At 30.8% G+C, this 23,928-nt stretch overlaps 1 protein-coding gene across 3 annotated transcripts in view; it reads left to right on the top strand.

Moving 5' to 3' along the window:
• The first annotated feature begins 182 nt into the window (after nucleotides 1-182).
• LOC144839496 (inactive rhomboid protein 1-like) overlaps nucleotides 183-23,928 on the top strand; it is a 73,461-nt gene continuing 49,715 nt past the window's right edge. For all 3 annotated transcript variants that reach the window (XR_013611758.1, XR_013611757.1, XM_078694877.1), the window contains exons 1-3: nucleotides 183-320; nucleotides 7,205-7,350; nucleotides 21,665-21,721. Coding sequence is in view for 1 of the 3 variants with exons in the window: in XM_078694877.1 (XP_078551003.1) it covers nucleotides 7,238-7,350; nucleotides 21,665-21,721 (170 nt within the window). In the remaining 2 variants the exon portion in view is untranslated. The remainder of the gene's footprint in view (nucleotides 321-7,204; nucleotides 7,351-21,664; nucleotides 21,722-23,928) is intronic.

Below are 23,928 nucleotides of genomic sequence, written 5' to 3'. Positions count from 1 at the left end.
ACAGCTGGTGGAACATGACCACCAGAGGGCGACAACTCAGAAATTCTTAATTTTAATTTATTTTCTTTTTTTTTTGTGTGGTGACAATCTGAACTTGTCGGGGGCGCTCTCGAGTGTGATCTTGTGAAATTTACATTCAATTCAATATTATTAAATTACTTCTATAATTTTATTATTTGGTCGTGGTACTTTGGTATGCGTAATATCATTATTTATAAGGAATTAGAAATATATACTTATTTTATTGGAAGTAACCGTGTAGTCTAGTTTGATTGGATCTGCTGGTTGCAATTTGTCAACGAAGACGGACGGTCGGTCGGGTAAGTCAAAAAATGAATGAAGGCCAGCAGAGAGAGTATTGCCTGTCCGTCGCAGCCCATCCCACAGCAGCAGCGAGGCGACATACCGGTTACCGACATACCCCCACATGTAGGCCTATGATTACACGGTTTTAAAATTTGACATTTTTTAGTAACATTTTATAATATAAAAAAATGACCCCAGATATCCACAAATCCTCTATTTTATTATTAGGCTACCTAGCCTACTAGGCTAGGCCCTAGGCTAGTTTTCTTTCCAATTTCCATTAAATATCAGTTTTCAAATGAAAATGCTTTCACATCATTATTTAATAATATTAATATTATTATTAAACATTTATGCATCATTATTGAAAATTACTTGAAATGAAGTTAATTCAACAAGTCATCATATAGTGGTTTAGAGGTATATTAATAATTAAACCTAATATTAAATGTTTATTAAATAAATTAATTAAAAATTAAATAATAATATTATTTTATTTTAAAATGAATGCTTTACTTTTAGAGTTTTAAGAACAGGGTGAAATAGTGTTCTGTTGTATATGTTAAATTTTTAATAAATAATCAAATTCAAATAAAATAATAATAAAAATAATTTGTTTTGTAAAGTCGTAGAAATCATTAATTCTAGGTCTATATTACAAAATTACAATTGCCTTAAAAAAATGTTTGGTATGTAATGTATAATTTGATTCAATATTGTAAAAATTAATAAATGTAATTAAAGGCATGTGGGTACCACATTAATATACCACATCCTGAGAGAGAGAGAAATAATTCCAAGCCAGTAAAATTTTCTTCCCATTTTTTATTATTTTGGACTAAAATGTTTAGATGGTCGTTTAAAGATGTATGTTAAACATAAAATATTTTATACAATGAAAGGTTGAGGAATTTTGTAAATTGAACAGATAGAGGGCTGGTGAGGGAAAAATTAACCCTGCGACTACAGTATTGATAATGTTTTTTTACATACAGTACAGTATATGAGAGGTAAAGGAGATTAGAATTAAATAATAAAATAGGAAGTATATCAGAATATACAGTATTCTACATGGAATTCAATTTATATCTGTTTCATGTTCATTGTACGTTAACCATGCTACAATAAGTCATAGTTTCTGTTATTTTAAATTCAATATAAATTTTTAAAGTAATCGGTTTCTATTGTAAATTTTCAATAGAGATTACCACAACATAAAGTAAATATTGTAAGGTATTCCAGAAAGGAATGTACAATAACTATGTAGCTATTTTGTGTCTTTGAAACGGGAACAATTTATATTCAGATATGGTATTTTTAGAATGTTATTAGATATACAAATTTTATTTTTATGTATTGTAGGTCTGAAGGTACATAAATCTTTCAATTAAGATTTAAGATTTTAAAAAAATCTTTTTATCCTCTCTAAATTCCTTTGGTCATTGTAGATTTTAAATTCTAAATCTAACAATATTGGATTGGATAGATAATTAGGACTGTCAAAGGTTGAGGGTGATTAAAAGAATTGGAATTTAGGGGTTGGGGGAAATGGTAATAGGGCATGAATTACAAGCATTGTTTTGCATCCAACATGTTTATTTCAAGATGATGTTTATAAATTCTCTTAGGCAGGTGATGCATATTATCATCTCTCATTGATTGATCAATTTGACATTTACTATGGACGTTTTACGCACGGAATCCAAAATAGTGCATATTAAAATACTTAAAGAAAGCGTAGATTTTTATACAATTCCTAGATAGCTAAATTATTATATAATTTTCTAAAAGATACAGTCAGCATTTGTTTGTTTGTTGTATGTACTGCATCTTTTTAAATCAATATCTCTGTATGCAACCAAAATGTTTTTGTATGTATTGAAGCCAATTTTCCAAAATCTTGTATGATCCTTGTTTTCTGTAAATGTCTTCATTCTAGTTAATACTTCCAATAGATGATGTACTGTACTACACTGTATACCTGCTGTATGTGTACATTATTAAAAGCTATTAAAGCATCATAGCCATTGTTTAGCATATGATTTTGAGATTTGACAGATTAAGTTCTTGAATGTGGAAAGTGCAGTAGCTGTATTTAAACCAAGGTTAAAAGGAAATGAATCGGAGATCAATTGTTATAATAATTAAGATGCGTTTTACTGTGTAGTATGAGCAGCTGTGTCTGTATTATATCAAACCATGTATTTTTGCATTTTACACCATACTGATGTGGGTGTAAGCCCATCCTGAGGTATAATTTACAGCAATTGCAATGTGCGGTTATAAAAGCCCAGTGTACAGAGTACAGTAGTAACTGTCGGTGCTATGCTACTGTTAGTACTAGTATGCACACTGCAGTCCATTTGTCATTACAATATATACATTTTTATGTAAAAGAACCATCAATAAGCCAGGTCTAACTCTAAGTGTTAGAGTAGCTATAAATCTTTAAATTAAATGTTAATCTTATAATATATAATTACCTGACTGATTATTAATTTTATAGAAAATATAGTTATGGAAATTAGTTTGGTTTTTTAGTATACTAAAAAACACAAGATTTTAATCAAAAGAATTACATTTGTTGACAATTTAAAATCCCTAGAAAACAGTGATGTCTTCAATCAACAATTTAAACGGAATTCTTTTATCACTTAACAATTTAAATGTATTTTTAATACAAATTGAATGTTAGATTTTTGTTAGAGATATTTTAATCAAGGCAATCTAACAATGGGACACTGAGCTCACCTTGCCAAGAAAGTCCTTTGAACTTATGTCTGGCTGCGACAAATACAAACACTACTGTTGTACAATGTACATATTATCCGTGGGGCAGTGTATGTAAATGGGCGTGGAACTGATCGTGTCACAGCCACAGATAAACCGTTTGATCTCAGAAGCTCAGCATCCTGTTGTTAGATTACATTGTTTTAAATAATTATTTGACACATTTGAAAGTGAAGATATTAAAATAATTATACTGCTAACATCATCTAAAACATTGTTAACATTTAAAATCCAACTAGCAATCTGCTAATGTTGCATTCATTTAAGCTACTGTACTGTATGATGAGTAGTAGCAACAGTGGTGTATTAAGATTCCTAATAAGGGAGATTAGGAAGGTAAAAATAGATTTTACTTAAGTCGGTAGATTACAACTAAATGAATAAGATTCTAAAAGCCTTTTAAGGAGGTTTACGACTGCCTGTAATGTTGAAGTATTCTCTTCAATTATCATCGTTATACTGTACAGTATGTTTGAAATGAAATTTACATTCGGAAAATTTAATTTTCTTAGGAATTCTACTACTTAGTATTAATTTATTGTGAATATCTTACTGTAGTGAGATTTTATATTATTAATAAGCATACCTCTGGCTATAATAAACCCTAACATTTTATGGGATAATAATGTATAAAAAAGCATCAATTAACATTTATTTACTGTATAACGATAAAGTTTGTTTTTGGGCGAGGAGAATTTGTTTTGTAAGGTAGGACTAGATCTACTGTACTATATCACTGATGTACATACACAGTGCAAACTGTCTTTCAACCTATACTTTTAGATCCTATAATCTTAACTGAGATCTTACCAGAGCGACCCATAACTGTTTGGCACCCACCCACCATTAACACACTATACAGAATGTGTCACCCAACCTAAAATTTTGTCCACCTAAAAGAACCTGTAAATCTAAAATGTTGAAATGTCGTGGATTCCCATATTTCTGGCACTCAACCTTTAAGTTAAATGCTGGTACCCACCATCATACAGCCCTAGCTTGAACAGTGTTTTTTGTTTTTTGTTTTTCCCCGTTGGCATGCTTTTTGCTTCCAACAACTACTGTAGATTTTGTAGCTGTGTATAAAACCATACAGTACACGGTCACATTTATAAAGTGAGTCATCAACACAATAGAGAATTACATTAATATCTTTACAGAAAATGTTGATGATGAGCAGCAATGTAGACAAATGTCTATGTGCCAATTATGCAGCCACAGTCTGATATTCTACTTAAAAGCATTTAATACTGTAGAAACACTAATCAGAGGAAAAAATGTTGCATTATTAATTATTTTACTATTGGGATGTTCCTGAGACCAGGCTATATTTATTCTCATTCTTTGAAATTAATATTACTAATGGGAGGGAATGTGTCATTCAGTGTTTCATTTTGATTAGAATTATACTAACATTTCTCTTTATTCTTACAACCAACAGTGCAAGGCACCAATTAACAGATTGATAATAAAATACTGTATACAGTACATTTTTCAAAAACACAAGATAAAATGTATAATTAATAATATCTTTCAAAATACATTTAAATTGTGAAAGGCTACAGTTAAAATATTGAGCTCTAGCCACTACAGTATCATTATCATTGCTTTTAAGTTTTACTGTACTGTATGACCATTAATTCCAAACTCGGATAATTCTACTTCCTAAGCTAAATTCAAACAGTTAATTAAAGACAATTATATTGCTAAAGTAGTCCGAGTACAATCCAACTCCTAATTTCTCCCAAATTTGAATACCAGGCTCCTTGGGACTTGGGAATGTACAATATTAAACTATACAGTATATTAAACTATATGTATTGTAATAAATTTGGATTTAATTATGTTACGTACTAACTACCTAGTATAATGTACAGGCTGTATAAAAAATTTATTCTGTGTATTGTGTGAATCATAGTTGAAATATCACTAGTTCAGTAGGTTCTATCCGCTACGGTCTTTAAGCTTTACAAGTCACCTTTTTACAGTATTGCTGACTATACAGGAAATAGGATGATTATCTTTGGCTAGCTCTGTATGTTACTCACCATTCTGCATGTAAATTTTGATATTTTTTGTTCCATGATAAAAAAAATGGTATAATGTGTCATAATTTTCAATGTCATTAGCATTGCATTTAATTAATGAATGTTTCTTTCTTTGTTTAATATTAAATTAGTTTCCCCTTGAAAACCAGTAAGTCTCCCAAGACCAAAATTGTGTTTAAGGTCCACACTCTTTCCTACTAACATTAGAATCCCTATTAATAAAACACACAACAAAGTGTCTCCCTAATAATATAGGAGTGTCCCCTGAATAGAGGTTCGTTTCATGTCCCCTTCACAATGACAGGGGTATCTATTGAATAGGAATGTCCAAAAGGAGAGGTTCAAAGTTCTGTATTTAAGGAAGACAATTATTTTAATATGTAAATTCAATGTTAAATGGTTCATTTCATTAACATTTAATTAATGAATTGATGGCACTTTATTATAAACTCAGTACTACAATTAACTACAATTTATACTTTACTATTTAATATAAACACAGTTATTACATTACAACAATGTACTGGAATATAATGTAATTACTTTGATTAGAGATTTTCTTTATGAACTATTTATAGACTAAACTGATTTCCAGGCATTTAGATGAGTCACTAGGTAGCCTACAGTGTGTCAGTATACTGTACAATCACTTTTAAAAAGGCAGATGCTGATACTGTAGCTATACAGACAATCTGCCTGAATTTTCAAAATCATTTTCTTGGATTAAATATATTGTGTTCTGTTGTTATGTTATCTTGGATTTTTATATTTATGAAGTTTTAAATATTTGGTATTTATTTTTTAACTTTGTCAACGTCGTATTTGGAGTTTTTTGACAAAGGTTTGTGTTTATTCTTAGTATTATTACTATTATCTTTTTATGACTAAATAGATAAATATGTACATGACGATGTTTACTGATTTAGGGGAAAGGTCTGGATGGAATACTGTGTAGGAAGTAAAAGTCATTATGATTGCAATTATTGTTACACAGTAGGCCTAGTTTAGGTATTCAAGTTTTATGACAAATATTTCCTAAAAACATTGAAGGTTGTATAACATACTGTAGTAGTTACACTTAATATTTAAGTTCTGTATAGTAGAGACGTTTTGTTTTGGGTGTTGCATGGTAGACAACTTTAAAGGCTGATTGATGTACAATTACAATTTGGATTCAATATTGTATGTACAGTTTAGACTTACTGTAGTTGACGACAGTGACGGACTTGTTCGAGTGTGTATGTCGTCCCTTGACCAAATGATACTTTTTTTTTATTGTTGTTTAATTTGTTTTGTTAATGTTTGATTTTGGTCAAAATAAATGTTGAATTGCTATTGTTGATTCCCGTTGTTGAAAAATCTGATGATAAAGCAAAATTACTGTAAACTGTTCTTCTTCTTTGGAAATAAAATTATCCTTTATCAATCAATAGTCATTACGTCATTATCAACATCATCATATTGTCATGCATCATTTGTCATCAACATAGTTATCATAACCATCATCCTAATGTAATTCTAGTACAATACTAATTTTGAAGTGAAGGACAAGTTTACATTTTTAATCAACTTTTGATTTAGTTCAGTCACCTTGGCCCTTCCCTGCTGTAATTACTAGTGAAATGAACATAATACCACCTATTGTGTTGACTGCTAATTAGCTAATACTGTAATCAAAGCTTTCAGCTGTTTATGTTGTGTTAAATGAGTTTTAAATGGTCTTTAGTGTCAAAGGTCATATTATTAGACAACCTAAAACTAGACTATTATATATATATTATAATGCTACGCTGCTCGAAGCCCATAATTAGTCATTATTATAATTTAGTTTATATTTCTATGAAATGTTCAGAGAAAAATTGCTATTAATTTGTCTGGTTCATCCAGTTTGGGTAATTATAATAATTTTAAAAAACTTTTGGATTCCTAATTTGGTATGCATCCAAGAGTTACTCATAATGATGATAATTAGCAGGTAATAAATAATTCATGATAGGATTTTATAATAATTAATATATTTTGATCAATTACAATTTATTTTTTCTCTCTTAACTATGTAGTGTTCTTGAGGTAGTGGCCAATGGTAAGGCACAATGTGTGACGATCATAACACCATAGAGATGGACACGGTACATGACCCAATGTCACCAACAAGGTCAGACGTTGGGTCATTTGGAGAGGTCTTTAAAGGAGGAACATGGAAAAAGTAAGTACACCAAAGAGTCTGGGTTACAAATACAGTGTATATTGTTTGAAGGTTTGCATGGCGAAATCAAGTGTTGATATAAAGTTTGCGTTACACCACGTATATTAGTTCTGAAAAGAACTGTCAAGTTTCTCAATTTTTTCGATCAATATGCACACTCCTGAGAACGATCAAAGCATATTGATCGAAACATTGAGAAACAGTTCTTTTCTGAACTAATATATGTAGTGTACCGCAAACTTTATATCAACAAATACAGTGTAGATATTAACAAAAATCATATAGAGTAATAATCATGATGATGATAATCATTATTAAATTAATCAAGTCCCAATTGACGATCATCAACTATAGTACTACTATTGACCTCGAAGTACTACTACCAATGACATCATAACAATTCAACATTACATTATTCTCTACCATTACATATTATTCTCTACCATCAATACACAGGGCATTACACAAGTTAACAAAAATGTTCAAAAGTTATTAAAAAAAGTGTTTTCTTTCGAAGAATTGTTCATTTTTGTACTCTGACACTAACTCATTCCTTCCATTTTCTTTCCTACCTTAATCCTTCCTTCGTTTTAAACCATTCTTTATTCTAATCAACTATTGTAAATGTGATTATTGATGGTAATTAGAAGATTTAAGTATTCATTAATTATAAAGTACTCAAACAACCAAGGGATCATCTTAAAATAAAATAGTATTCATTTTTGTATGACTGTCCTGTTTAGGCTGATCATACTATTACTACTACTAACTACTAGTACTATACTGTAGTACTACATAATAGTACAGTACTTAAGTGCAGTTGAACTTGACTACTCTAACCAGCAACCTTGTGATACATAGTTCATTATCAATAATACTTATTTGGTACATGTACGCCATTTAGTATACAGTGGTTGACATTTTATATACTGATAACATTACATACAGTAGGTTTAAGTATACAATAGTTTAAATATTTTTTTTATGGTCCCTTCCCTATTTAAAGTACATAGTACACTAGACGGTAATTACGTACATTAACTATGACATTGGATTTGATGATAAAATCAAAGCTTACTGTAGGTCAAAGTACAGTAATAATCAAACTGTCATATCTTCAGGGAATTCCACAGTCCAGGTTTCATGCACTTTAAGGGCCTGTTCTAGCAGGAGAATAAAGTTTTTCATGACAGCAAAAATGGCAGATGCTCCATACAAAAACCCCTATTAAGGGTATACTTTCTTCTGAAGCGAAAAAAGAGCAACATGTACACTACATTGCACCCAACCTCTATTTAGTTCAAGATACATTACTATCATTTACTTCTACTGAAACGTACAAGGTGCAATGTTATGGGTAACACTACAGCCAACCTAAGTTTTAAAGGGACACAGAGGTGTTCTACTGCAGGTTTTGGTGATACTTTTTTGTAATATGTATATGTACTGATGTAAATTACTTTATTATTTTGATTATATTGTTAATGTTCTCTACTGAACTTTGGAAATCGATGCTTTGCGCACTGAAAGTGTCATTCAGTATAATGACAGAATAAATAAATAAAATTATAATAATAAATGTAAATCAATTTCATTTATTTCTGAATTCATCCATACGTACAAATAACAAAATCTAAAGCACCCTAACAACTACTGTATATACAGATCTTGTGCATACAAAAGACATATTTAGTGATCATATACAACTCTTTGGGTTAGAAGCTCTGAAAGATTTGACATTTAGCTAATGATAAAATTTAATTTTAAACTAGTGTAAACATCCTAAAATGTGTGTCATGAAATAGCTTCACTCTCATAAATATGCTAATGATTGTTTCCTTTTGGAATAAAAATTAACCTTCAAGTATTCGTTCCTGTTGGCAACCACAATCTATGTAAAATTATCTACTCTATGTTTATTTGTTATTTTTCAGGGGACATGATCCCTACTATTAAATAGGACACTTTTCTTTGAAACGAAATAAGAGGCAATACTTTATATTTATTTGGTACTATAATTGACAACAAATTAAACTGGGAGTCAAACTCTCTCATGATTTCCAAGAAGGCATCTCAAAGGCTCTACTTTCTCAGAAAACTCAAGCAAATTTTAATTCTATTTTATCAAAGTATTATTCAAAGTATTTTATCTTTTAGCATTGGATGTTTTTATGGTAACTTTACTGAAAATGATAAGAAAAATATTGAGAGACCACGTAAAATTGCACAACGTATTATTAAAGCTGGTCTAACGCCTTGTTCATTTATCTATGAAAAGAGTATTTTTAAAAAAGTAAACAATATTATGAAAGACCCCACTCATCCGTTACATTACTGTTATAACTTAAATAGATCAGGTATTAGGCTACGACCTCCAAGAACAAATCTTTGTAGAACTAGAAAATCCTTCGTTGTAAATAGCATTCATATTTTTAATTCTAATGTAAGACGATAATGCAATTTTTAAATAGTTTTACATTTTTAACTTTTTATCTTGTATTTTTAATCTGTTATAGTTCTGCACGTTTTAAATTGTTGCAATATTGTTGTTTTAATCTACCAAGCAAAGTGAATTTCCATTTTTATGGACAAATAAAATTTCTTGAATCTTGAATCTTGAATCTTATATGTTCAAATATGTAAAAGCCAACCTCTATTCAGAGGACATCCCTACTATTTTTATATACCTGCCAACTTTTTCAGTGGCCAATGCGCGAGACATTAAATTAAAATTGTAAATAGTGTCCTCTATGTTATAACCCAATATATTCGCGAAATATGCTGTATGTTACATTTTTAGAATTAGAATTGAGTCAGGCTTTCCTGTATTACATACTTCAACTTTTATTGCCAAAAAAAGAAAAATATATATATTATATATAAATATATATTAAAAAAAAAAAAAAGAAACAAATTACAGCATGGCAATAGGAGGTTAAAAAGTAGATTTCTCTAATCGAGTTTAACCCCCTTTACAAATATAAATTACAAAAAATACAGGTGGAATTAAAAAGAAAAACATAAAACGTACATTATTCTATATATTCATCAAATAAACATTTTTTAACTTGATTTATAAACGATTTCCGATAAATAATACTACGAATTTCAACTGAAATAAAAAAAAAATAAACATATGCCTAGGCTAATTATGCTCAAATTAAATATATAAACTGTAGTCATAGGCTATTTTTCATCCAAAATAGACAATTTAATTTCAAAATGTTTTTTCTGAATATTTTTATGGATGCGTGAGAAGCATCCAATGAAATAATAGTCTGCCTTAATCGCTCAAATAAATGTTAGTTGAATGCACGCTACATAAACATTGCAAGTGATATTTTTCTGTAAAGTTATTGATCATTTATTGTATTAATTTACACTAAATTGCTACAATATCAATTTACTGAGTGATGTTATTGACTGTAGTACAATACGTTTTCTGTAATTGATAGCTATACTATAAATTAATAGCCCTCATCTTTCATTGCAAAAATTAGATAGTTACGGGATAGATTCTGAGGTAGTTATTATTATTACTAGCATTGTCTGAAAAATTAAATCCTTAAAGATTGTCTCACAGAAAAAAATTATTTTAAAATATTATTTGTTGAATATTTCATTTTTATGTCATATAATAGTTATCCACTTTTGACAAGAAATTGGATCGAAAAAAAATGTATTTACCTGAAAAAAACTGTAATTTGAAGCAAAAAAAAATGTATTTTGTCATTTTATGTGAAAGCCTATTCAAAAAAGTCTGATTTTATTAATCTTCATTTTTCATGTTTTTGGAGAACAATACATTTTTAAATAACAGAGGGCAGTATAATGATTTTTAAAACTTCTCTGTAGGCAAATTAAAGTAGGCATGCAATTATATTGAATATCAGGATATAATAATATTAATATATGGACATTATCGGCAGGTTTCTAAATTGTCTGTAATTTCGATATCATCATGTACGGTTTAAAAACTATATAAAACAATGAATAAGCAATGAATTGTTTGATTGAGAGAGATTGAAACTATATAGTTAGTAGGCTATACTGGCAGCAGCAGAAACAGGCCAACAGTAGATAATTCCTATACAGTACACTATTTCATTTGGTTTAGTAAATTCTTTATGGTTTAGTTGGACTTGTTGTTTTGGTATAGTCTAAAACAGTCGCCTTTCGCTGAGTGATCATCATCATCATCTTTAACCTAGTAAACTTCTTTTAATGTTATTTTTAAACAAGAGAATAACAAATTAAATGAGATTCTAATGGGTTACCTTATTAGATGATGAATAGAATAAAGGTCAAAGGTTATACCAGTTCCATCATTCTCATCACTTGCAATTGATATGAATATTATTATGTAGTGATGACTGATGATGGTGAATAACTAGTCACTTTTTATATCGGTTTTAAATTGCTGTGCCTTGGTAACACTTTACTATACTGTTTTGACTATTTTAGTTCATTGCAATTTAAGGAGAAAAATATGGTGTTTTTGTCCCTAATTCCAATTTATATAAACACAGTTGTCACTTGTGGTGGAACTTTATAATGTCAACAACAATTTGTATATCAGCTTGTACACAGTTAAAACTACTGTATACTGTATCATTACTGTATACTTTACAGTAGGTTCTGTTATTCAATATATACTGTAGTATAGTATGTTATTTTAAAATACTCTGTGTAGAAATACAGAATGATGTACTGTTATATTTTATTGTTATTTTTTAGAAATAATGATTTTATATTTGTTCAGGCTAATAACTATAAAAAACAGTGTCTTTATTAAAACTAGACATGAAACTCATCACTTTGACGAGTTAGTTATCCGCACCACGACAAACGCCACGTGCACGTCATACGTTGGAATATTGCACACAGATAAAGATTATGGCATTATGACAAGAACTGAAGAATATGACATGCTGTTAGTGCTGAATTTTGTGTCATATAGTATATACATGCAAACAGTATAAGCTGTATACATATTACATACAGTGTAGAATAGGTGAAATTACGGGACCCGCCATTTATTCCAATTTTTAACATGGCGACGGTATCAAAATGAAACACTTAGATAGCAATTTCAGAAGGAAATTATCTCAGGAACAACATATTAACGTGTAGAAGAAATTTGAATACGTAAAATATAGATGCGCACCCTTTTAAATGTGATGAACTATTACGCAAAATATCAAAATACGACTTTTTTTATTCAACTGGCCATATGATGACGTCACAACATCCGATTGGCAAAATGTTTACATGAATTCGTATCTACAATCCAATAGCTTCCAGAAAACGTTTTAATCGTGATTATCACATTTTATTCTTACGAGCTATTACAGATTAAAATTTACTGTAAAGATGAAATTAATGACCCACGTAATTAAAATTTTTAGGCATGATGACGTCATAAAAATTAAAATATTTTTATCTCATGCTAAAGAAAGTTGATTGACCTACACAATATATAAATGTAGGAGAAAAAGGAATACAGATAAGCGCGATGCGCTCCATTGAATGTGATGAGCAATAACGAAAGAGACAAAAATCCTATATTTTACATTCGTGTGGCCATACGATGACGTCACAATGTTTTTTTAGCCTTATTGATGCATGATCCGATATCTACAACTCATCAACTTCTAGATTTTGTAATAAAAATAAACGGTTAACGGTTTACTTTAGAAACTATGACTGTTTAAAAAAAGACATAATTTTGACGATTTTTTAAGCTTTTTCATAAAAAACGCGCACGAATTGTCTAATTCAACGTGTTCGTATGGCGTTATTTAAACTGGAAAAGGTCTAAATTGTTTTCAAAATCACTGGGAAAGGCTTGAAAAATATAATTCAAGAGAAAAAAATATGTTTTTAACGCTATGTGCGCACCGCGCGCATAAAAAATTGCGCGCCCGTGGGAATTTTTGACATGCTCAAAATGACAAGAAACGCGTAAAAAGTTGATTAGAAATTAATTTTGCGCATTTTGAAATTTTAAATGCGCGTGCGCGCGTAACTTCTTGTCAAACATGCCATTTTTAATCCGTAGAAAGTTTGCCCCTGATATGACTTAAATTTTGTCAAAGTGTCAATACTAAATGACTTTTGGTTTTTAATCTATGATCAATCATTGAAATTCATAAAATTGCGCATAAGTCACGTTGCGCAACTATGACGTCATTCAAAAATAGGAGGTGCACAACTTCACGTAAATGCCCATATGTTGTCAAAGTTATGAAATGTTATGTTTACACATTTTAGAGGAACACGACTCACAAAAAGGAAGGAAGGAAAGAAGAATAATACAGAAAAAAAATATTGATCTCATACAATTACAAGGAGTTATCCGCTTGGTATACCAAGCGGATAACTAATAATAGACTATTTAACATTCTCAAGTAATTTTGGTAGATCATCATGACAGTACATTCTCTTTAATTAATCATAGCTGATCTATTTATTGCGTGATGCTATTTATTCCACAGCTATAACATCAATGTGCCTGTGGATATTCATCAATGCAAATAGATTGTCCACATATGTTTTAATAAACAGTACTACAGAAAGCCCAACAGGATCCTTGGGGTCTATCTATTTGTCATCACCAATACATTAACCCAAATTGAATGTAAACACTCAAATGTCTAAGTAGGCTGATTGTCTCTAGCCTCAACCCTGACCTGAACCTCTCAGGCTGCTGCTAGAAAAGTATTTCTAATAAACATCAAAACAGCAAGATACTAATAAAAAAAAAATGATGAAGTCAATAACCTATCTTATAAACTTAATTTAAATTCTATGCCAAATGATTTTGTTTTAAGGTAATTCTGTGAAATAGACAATATTAAAATCATAATATAGCAAATTAATTTTTGAAATACAGGAGGTACATCCAATAAAAGAGCATACAATTTAAAAAATAATAATTTACAAAAATAAAAGTTACATTAAATTGCAAGAAAGTATTCTAATTATAAATGCAGAACAAAATTGGATCAGTATATAAGTCCGGATGGAATGCTAAATAAACAAATAAACTACCAAAGACTTTCAAACAATTGAAAATGAAACTAGACATGAAACTCGTCACTTTGACGAGTTAGTTATCCGCACCACGACAAACGCCACGTGCACGTCATACGTTGGAATATTGCACACAGATAAAGTTTATGGCATTATGACAAGAACTGAAGAATATGATATGCTGTTAGTGCTGAATTCTGTCAATTTTGTGTCATATAGTATATACATGCAAACAGTATAAGCTGTATACATATTACATACAGTGTAGAATAGGTGAAATTACGGGACCCGCCATTTATTCCAATTTTTAACATGGCGACGGTATCAAAATGAAACACTTAGATAGCAATTTCAGAAGGAAATTATCTCAGGAACAACATATTAACGTGTAGAAGAAATTTGAATACGTAAAATATAGATGCGCACCCTTTTAAATGTGATGAACTATTACGCAAAATATGAAAATACAACTTTTTTTATTCAACTGGCCATATGATGACGTCACAACATCCGATTGGCAAAATGTTTACATGAATTCGTATCTACAATCCAATAGCTTCCAGAAAACGTTTTAATCGTGATTATCACATTTTATTCTTACGAGCTATTACAGATTAAAATTTACTGTAAAGATGAAATTAATGACCCACGTAATTAAAATTTTTAGGCATGATGACGTCATAAAAATTAAAATATTTTTATCTCATGCTAAAGAAAGTTGATTGACCTACACAATATATAAATGTAGCAGAAAAAGGAATACAGATAAGCGTGATGCGCTCCATTGAATGTGATGAGCAATAACGAAAGAGACAAAAATCCTATATTTTACATTCGTGTGGCCATACGATGACGTCACAATGTTTTTTTAGCCTTATTGATGCATGATCCGATATCTACAACTCATCAACTTCTAGATTTTGTAATAAAAATAAACGGTTAACGGTTTACTTTAGAAACTATGACTGTTTAAAAAAAGACATAATTTTGACGATTTTTTAAGCTTTTTCATAAAAAACGCGCACAAATTGTCTAATTCAACGTGTTCGTATGGCGTTATTTAAACAGAAAAAGGTCTAAATTGTTTTCAAAATTACTAGGAAAGGCTTGAAAAATATAATTCAAGAGAAAAAAATATGTTTTTAACGCTACGTGCGCACCGCGCGCGTAAAAAATTGCGCGCCCGTGGGAATTTTTGACATGCTCAAAATGACAAGAAACGCGTAAAAAGTTGATTAGAAATTAATTTTGCGCATTTTGAAATTTTAAATGCGCGTGCACGCGTAACTTCTTGTGAAACATGCCATTTTAAATCCGTAGAAAGTTTGCCCCTGATATGACTTAAATTTTGTCAAAGTGTCAATACTAAATGACTTTTGGTTTTTAATCTATGATCAATCATTGAAATTCATAAAATTGCGCGTAAGTCACGTTGCGCAACTATGACGTCATTCAAAAATAGGAGGTGCACAACTTCACATAAATGCCCATATGTTGTCAAAGTTATGAAATGTTATGTTTACACATTTTAGAGGAACACGACTCACAAAAAGGAAGGAAGGAAAGAAGAATAATACAGAAAAAAAATATTGATCTCATACAATTACAAGGAGTTATCCGCTTGGTATACCAAGCGGATAACTAATAAACAACCGTGCCTCCACTTATGTTGTGATATGATATTATAATCTCAAAATCGTGCAGCATGTCTCAACTTGAATCTAGCACAAAGCACAAAAAAGCCATCCATTCAATAGACTGCATTTGCTCTTCAATCCTTGATGAGAACATCACACAAAGTGCAAAGTCTTGCACCAATTTATATTGAGACTTAAGATTTTTTATAAATTCAGTCTTGTCGAAATTTGTAAATTTATTTTTTGATGAAGGTAAGTACATTTAATACCTAGCTGTAATTATACTGTAGTTATTAAATTCACGTGTAGCTCCAACAGTACAAAAATGCAGTAGTAATAGTATACAGGCTTATTAATAGAGAGGTTTCGCAATCTTACGAATACGATAACGAAAACGGATACGTCACGCACACGTATTCGTTTTCGTAAGCCAGTAAAAATCTGTTTCGCATGGCAACGAAATATTCAGGGCGCCGTCCAAAATATGACTGCGGTAAATTTGAGCGAAGCGCAGGTACGTGTTGCTTGGTGCTTGGCTACCTAGGCCTAGCGTAACATCAAAGCGAGTGAGGACTTTAAAAACTGCTATTTATCAAAATTGACCTGGCATTTTAGTAAATTACTTTCAATAAATCTATAATTATGTTATAATCATGAATCATTCCTGATTCAAATGCAAAATGTGCAAAATAGATCAAAAACTATACTCGTTTTGTAGTTACGAATATGACTGGTGATATTCGTCAACACGAATACGCTTTACGAATATGAAATGGGGATCAGCTCAAAAGTTTCAGAATGTGTGACGTATCCGTTTTCGTTATCGTATTCGTAAGGTTGCGAAACCTCCCTAATGTTTCTATTGGTTTCATTGAATCAAAATGCTCTTATTTCTTTATATAACTGTAACTTCTTATTGTATGTATGATCTGTTTAGAATTTTTGTCAGTTATTTTTAGCTTTTTTTTATTTTTTTGTGGTAGATGTGTTTCAAATGTTGCAACCCGTCCATTAATTACTTACAGTTGCGGAATGAAATTATCCATAAAGTATTTTATCCCTTTTGTAAATGATGATGACATTGATTTATGATATTGTTTTATGAATTTGAGCGTGTTTAATGACAACATTCAACAGGCATGGGGACATCTTGAAATAATTCTTGGTGTCACTTTATTAACAACTGCTAACTTGTCAAATATCATCATGATTTTCCATAATATGAGACACTGCATAATAACTATATATAACCATATTTAATATTGAATGTAGTGAACTTTTATCATTTCTGGAGTAGTACTGTAATAATAATGGTGGTAAATAAAAGAATTAATTTTTGGACTATTCAATGTCATGTGCTTTGGAAAGTACTATTGTACTAGTGAACTTTAAAGTTGAGTATAGCATTCCACATTTATTTGTTTAAATGTACTAGTGAACTTGTACCAATTCTGGAGTATAGCATACCATTACCACTAAACCCATTTATTTGTTTAAATGCACTAGTGAACTTATACCAATTCTGGAGTATAGCATACCACTAAACCCACTTATTTGTTTAAATGTTCTAGCAAACTTATACCAATTCTGGAGTATAGCATACCCCACTAAACCCATTTATTTCTTTAAATGTACTAGAGTGAACTTATACCAATTCTGGAGTATAGCATATCACTAAACCCATTTATTTGTTTAAAGCCCCCTTCCCTACGTTTTTTAGATCTAATTTAAGATCACAAACTATATTTAATGTAAAAATAATACTATATGGTCCTATTGCGATAACTTTTTTCGTCTTTAAACGGGTAAAAATGTGAAAAATAAGTCGATTCTAATAATTATAGCGGCCCGCTATAAATCCCAAAATGCATTGCGCGCGGATTGATATTTTTGTTTTTCACCTGTAATTCGCCCACTTTTCGATCGATCGTGAGGCCAAAACAAATGGAAGACTCCTAACTTTTCAGCGAAAATACCGGGTTTTCCCCAATTTGTATCAACGGAGTCTGGCAAAAATAGAAAGACAATTAATGCAGCAACTATACAACGTCAGGCTAGGTATATAGCTAGCGTACGATGTTTGTACGTTACCAATGTTTACCAGCTAGGCCTAAAAAACTAAGCCTAGCTAGGCTAGGCCTAAGACCGTCCACGAGAGGTCGATCGCCGCGAGCTACTTAGGTAGTGCATTGTTTCTCACTTTTTATCATAATTTACCATAAAACGTACATTTAAGACAAGGAATGACATGGTTTAATGTTTTTAAAGTGATATATATGTATTATTTTCCAAAAAACGTCCAAAATTGCAGGGAAGGGGTCTTTAAATATAGGCCTACTAGTGAACTTAACCAATTCTGGAGTATAGCATATCACTAAACCCACTTATTTGTTTAAATGTACTAGTGAACTTATACCAATTCTGGAGTATAGCATACCCCACTAAACCCATTTATTTGTTTAAATGTACTAGCAAACTTATACCAATTCTAGAGTATAGCATACCACTAAACCCACTTATTTGTTTAAATGTACTAGCGAACTTATACCAATTCTGGAGTATAGCATACCCCACTAAACCCATTTATTTGTTTAAATGTACTAGAGTGAACTTATACCAATTCTGGAGTATAGCATACCCCAGTAAACCCACTTATTTGTTTAAATGTTCTAGCGAACTTATACCAGTTCTGGAGTATAGCATACCCCAGTAAACCCACTTATTTGTTTAAATGTACTAGTGAACTTATACCAATTCTGGAGTATAGCATACCATTAAACCCATTTATTTGTTTAAATCATGGAGGTTCCTCCTACTTATACCAATTCTGGAGAATAGCATACCACTAAACCCATTTATTTGGTGTAAAAAGTACTTATTTAAACTTTGTGACAACTTAACTGACCTTACATACAATATTGTCTTTTTCTTTTAAAATTATTATCTTTGCAAGTATTCTTCTTCTGATTTTATTTTCTCTGTACCTTCAATTTAATTTTAGTATTTTTTTTTTTTTAATTGAAGATGGTAGCATTGGATATGAAAGTGCATTATTCCTTCCAAAAAGTATAATTTACAAAAAAAATAACACTTTTTTCAACTGATATGATAGTAAATTACAATATGTAATTTATTTAGATATATTACAGAATCACTGATAAAAATACCAACCGTGGTAAATATTAATACCTGTCCATCCAATAACGTCCAGTCATCTATTTTAGAATACATTTGTTGAAGAATTGAAGTGAGACTATTAATTATTCAAGTGGCCTTGATACTAGAATTCTATTTACTGGCTTTTTACTGTTTACAATCAGTTGATCACAGCAAGCCAACCAGCTTGTACCTACTCTCTCACAGCCAGTATCTGTCACGGATTACAAGCTTCAATTCACCCAGACTAAACAATATATACAAAGATTTTTAAACGATTTTTAATTATCTCTGATCAGGACGATTGACTCCAATTGATGATACAACTGTTAAGCTGGAATTATAAGATTTTTGTCAGTTTGCAACTTAAGTTCTTTATCTATTAAAAGTAACTTAATAGTTGTACTTTTTTGGGATGTAACTACTGTATTTGTTAATTCTAATTTGAGCATCATGTTGTCTCGAAAAGTTGCAATGGAAGTTATTGCTGAGGAGGAGGATAGTACGGTTACTTTAACTCAAGTTGTGTAAGTATACGATAAATAGTATTATGCTTTAAAGTGCTCAAACCTTTGTTTAATCTTCTGAAGAATTTGAGATAAAGTTTGAAGTTTATTGGAAAGAGAAACAATATTGTACCTGTTATTTATCAATACAATTTTGAAGGTCATTTTACAGGACCCTAAAATAGCTCTTGTAAAACTTAAAAGGCTCTTTTCTTTTTTGAAAGACCTGTAGATCCATTTATACCCTAAGCTTTGAATATAATAAATGAGTCCAAATACTGGCAACCTTACCTTTTAACTATTATTATTTTAATCAGTATTCCGATAATACATAGCATGACATTTCTATACAAATGGTATTACTGATTTCTAGTGTAAACATAACCACATTTTTGGAATACATTTGAAGATGTAGGCATCATAGCAATGACAGGTTATAAAACACCTGGCTCCAGTTAGGAAAAGGTGTGTTTGGTGGATAAAGAATCTTGGAATAGATTAATAAGGATTATATTTAATCCATAAATAAATGAGATTTAAATGGATAGAGCTTTAGACAAGGACAAAATATAATGTAACAATAACAGAACCAAAAATTACAATAGATGAAAAACAAGAGTATAATTTATCCATAAATATTTGGTTTACCAATAGCATAATTCAGTACAACTCACAAAACAATATGATGATTCCATAAATTATGAAAACAATTATTACCACCTCACCTCCCTCAAAACCCAACAAACCAAACATTGCCTGTATTCATTTATCGACAATGCTCTAGTAAAAATTATACTTGAAGTATACTACATTTTATCCTATTTTGATTTATTTGAAATAAAAATAGTAATTCTTAGATGGGACTCGAACTCACAACCTTCAGATCACTAGCCTGGTGTTCATACCGCTAGACCACAAGTTTGCGTTGATAGCTAGGGTTACTAGATTTGAGCCCAAAGAAGCAACGGATACTACACCAGTATGATGATTATGTTTTCTACTATGATTTTGAAGTAATCTTTGCTAAAGTTCAATAGTTTGAATAATTAAACAATTATCAACTATTATGTAATAAATAAATATAACAACATTTAGGGCCCAACAACTTGCATAGTAGATGTAATAATGTATCTATATATCAGAATACTGAAAAGGTTTTAAGTTGTGATGAGGTTTCAAGATGGTCTGTTATTTGTATCATTGGTGAGAGAATGGTTACCAGATGTTTGATGCCTGCTACTGGTCTGTGCCTAGGAGCACTCAACATTAAGTTTTACCACCTGTATTAACAGTCATTAATTGGCTGACAATGTTTTTTTCCTGCCAATTACATACAACGGGTGTGGCCTATTTGATCTGTAATGATATCAGTGTTAACAACGGATTTTAAATTAACTTGGTATAAAGAGATGTAACAGTATCTACATCCAAGAACAGCTTAGCTGGCTTGAATCTTAAGATTGGTGCTCAAGGTAGGATAAGTGGCAAGATTTTGTAAAGGAGGTTTATAGATTCTATGGTTCTCTCTTAGGATAAGTAGGTACATATGCAAAATTAAGGTGGGTGGACAGCAGTAAAATAAAAGGTGGATGGCTGCTTAAATAGCATAGCTGGTAAATATACTAATTGTATAATATTTAACAATTGAATCCAATTGAATTTTTAGTTTTGCATACATGTGGCGCTTGCACAGTAAGTGTAATCAAGACTTTACTATTTAGTATTGCCGTAGATATATGTGGGGTATATTATTTACACTAAAACTGTTGCTGGATTCTTACTAATTGAATACCTAATTGATAATCACATTTACAATAGTTGAAATGCAGCTTTAAAAAATACTTTCCTTGCTCTATGCAGCTTTTAAAAACTTTTTGTAAAGATTAAAGTTGTTCTACTATTTTTTAATATTGCTGCATGGTTTTACCTTTAACTCCATTTTGATTTCACCCATGCTAACTGCTAACTTTTTGTGATTAGAAGCAAGACAAACACAAGTAGCTCAAATAAGACGCTACCAGGGTTTGAAAAAAGAAGGTAAGGTAATAGCTTGTCCCTGCTACCAGTGTCTCTGCTACCACCTGCTGTGACCTCAAGTAGCTTCTAGCACCTGTTGTGTCCTACCCCCAGCGTCTCTGCAATCAGTTACTATCTCTTCCTACCCCAGCTTCCCTGCTGCCAGTTGCTTACCTCCAGGGCCCCCTTTCCCAGTGTTCATGCTACCAGCTGCTATCTCCTATTACCCCCAGGTTCCCCTCACAGTCACTGCTTGTATTTCCTACCTTGCTGCTTGTTGTCTCCTGCTACTATCTAGTACTTTTCCATCCTCTGCTACTGTTCTATCTTTTGCTCTACTGCTAGCTTCTCCCTACTACTGCTACTCTCTCTCTAGCAATGTCTTGTTGACAACATTAATAGTAGGTTATTAAAAGAATACTAGACATAGCAATACCAATTTAGGGATATGCCTAATGGTGCAAAAATCCACTCCAGTAATATCATCCACCATAAGAAATTGTGGGTTTTCCTCAACCCAGTTAGGCTGTGTTCACACTGATATAGTATGGTGAATTTTAGAATTAGAATGTTGTAAAATGCGAACTAATCTAGTATTCTTATAGTAATTCTGTTTATGTTATTATCACTTAATATGCATTTATATTACTATTGCAGATTATTATATTTAGCATGTTTGAGTACATATTATATATTATTCATAGTCTATTTTATCATTTTAATTTTGGTAGGTCACCTGGCACTGCTACAATGATCATTCACTTTTGCCATGAGCTTACCCAAACTTGGCAAAAAAGGACGTAACAAATAAAGAAATAAATATTCTATACCTTGTTTTATTCAGTAAAGATTTTTTGTGTGATAAAATTTGATTTTTATCTTTAAAGTTGTTTATTTCAAACAAATAATCCATAATATAAAATGCTTTCTATAGAAGTTTGAAAAGCTTTAAAGTGTCAAAAGTTGTTTTAAAAACCTTGTGAACTGTGTCAAACATGATTTAACGTGAACCTTCCTAAACTTTTATTGTGAATGCTTTTTTGTGTTATTATTGTCATTCATTCTAAACTCTCTTTACTGCTTGACTGAGCCGTAATTTAATTTTTTACAAAAGATGACAAAAGATTCCAAAAGTTCACAGACATCTCAGGTTTTTAAGTTGGGACCTATTTTGCCCCCAAAAGACTTGTCACTTCCGACAAAATTTGGTTTTAAGTTCAAAAGTGTAATACTTTAAAAAGAATTTATTATAAAGTTTTTAAATATGTCTCAAAAAAACATAATAATAATAATAACCTTTTTTAAAATTATACAGTGCAGATGGGAGAAAAAACATTTTAATTTTTAAAAATTAAATAAGTATTGCTAGGTGTGCATTGGGAGAATAAATGCTTTTAAAGGGACATCTTTAAAGATAGGGAGGGTACAGTTAGCAAATTTAATTTATAAATTATAGTCTTCAAATTGTCATTTAATTAATGAACTTGCACCTTTTTATTTGTGTGGTTTGTATTTATATCTAGAATATTAAATCAAAATTGTTTTTTTTTTTCATCACATTTTAGGTGTTTGTATGGCATGCTTTAATGCATGCTATGATCTACTATTTTGTTAAGGATATAGATGTAAACTATATTCTTTAACAAAATATGATTATAATTACCAAATATTTGAAAATACCATGTCTAAGCAGGTAACTGAGTGGTGCATAAACTTTGTCATAATGAGCTGACATAGGTCAAAGTTCATAAAGCACTGACTGACAAATTCATATGAAATATACACACAACGCTTGTTTAATTAGTTATCCGCTTGGTATACCAAGCGGATAACTCCTTGTTATTGTATGAGATCAATATTTTTGGTTATCCGCAACTTAGTTGCAGGATAACCCATGTGATTGTAAATATCTTTTTTTTCATCTTCTTCTTTGTTATTCTTCTTTCTTTCCCGGATTTTTGTGCGTCGCATATCCCCTATTGCTTGTGAATATATCTTTTGTATAACTTTGTCATTATATGGACATTTACCTGAAGTTGTGCACCTCCATATTTTTAATGACGTTAGAGTTGCGCAGCGTAAGTTACGCGCGATTTTATGAATTTCAATGATTGATCATAGATTATAAACCAAAAGTCATTTTGTTTTGACACTTTGTGAAAATTTAAGTCATATCAAGGGCAAACTTTCTATGGATTAAAAATGACATGTTTCACAAGAAGTTACGC

This window comes from Antedon bifida, chromosome 4 (genome assembly GCF_963402885.1).
Source record: "Antedon bifida chromosome 4, ecAntBifi1.1, whole genome shotgun sequence".
Lineage (NCBI taxonomy): Eukaryota > Metazoa > Echinodermata > Crinoidea > Comatulida > Antedonidae > Antedon > Antedon bifida.
The sequence above is the reverse complement of the archived record's forward strand: the minus strand, read 5'-3'. Positions and strand labels throughout refer to the sequence as shown.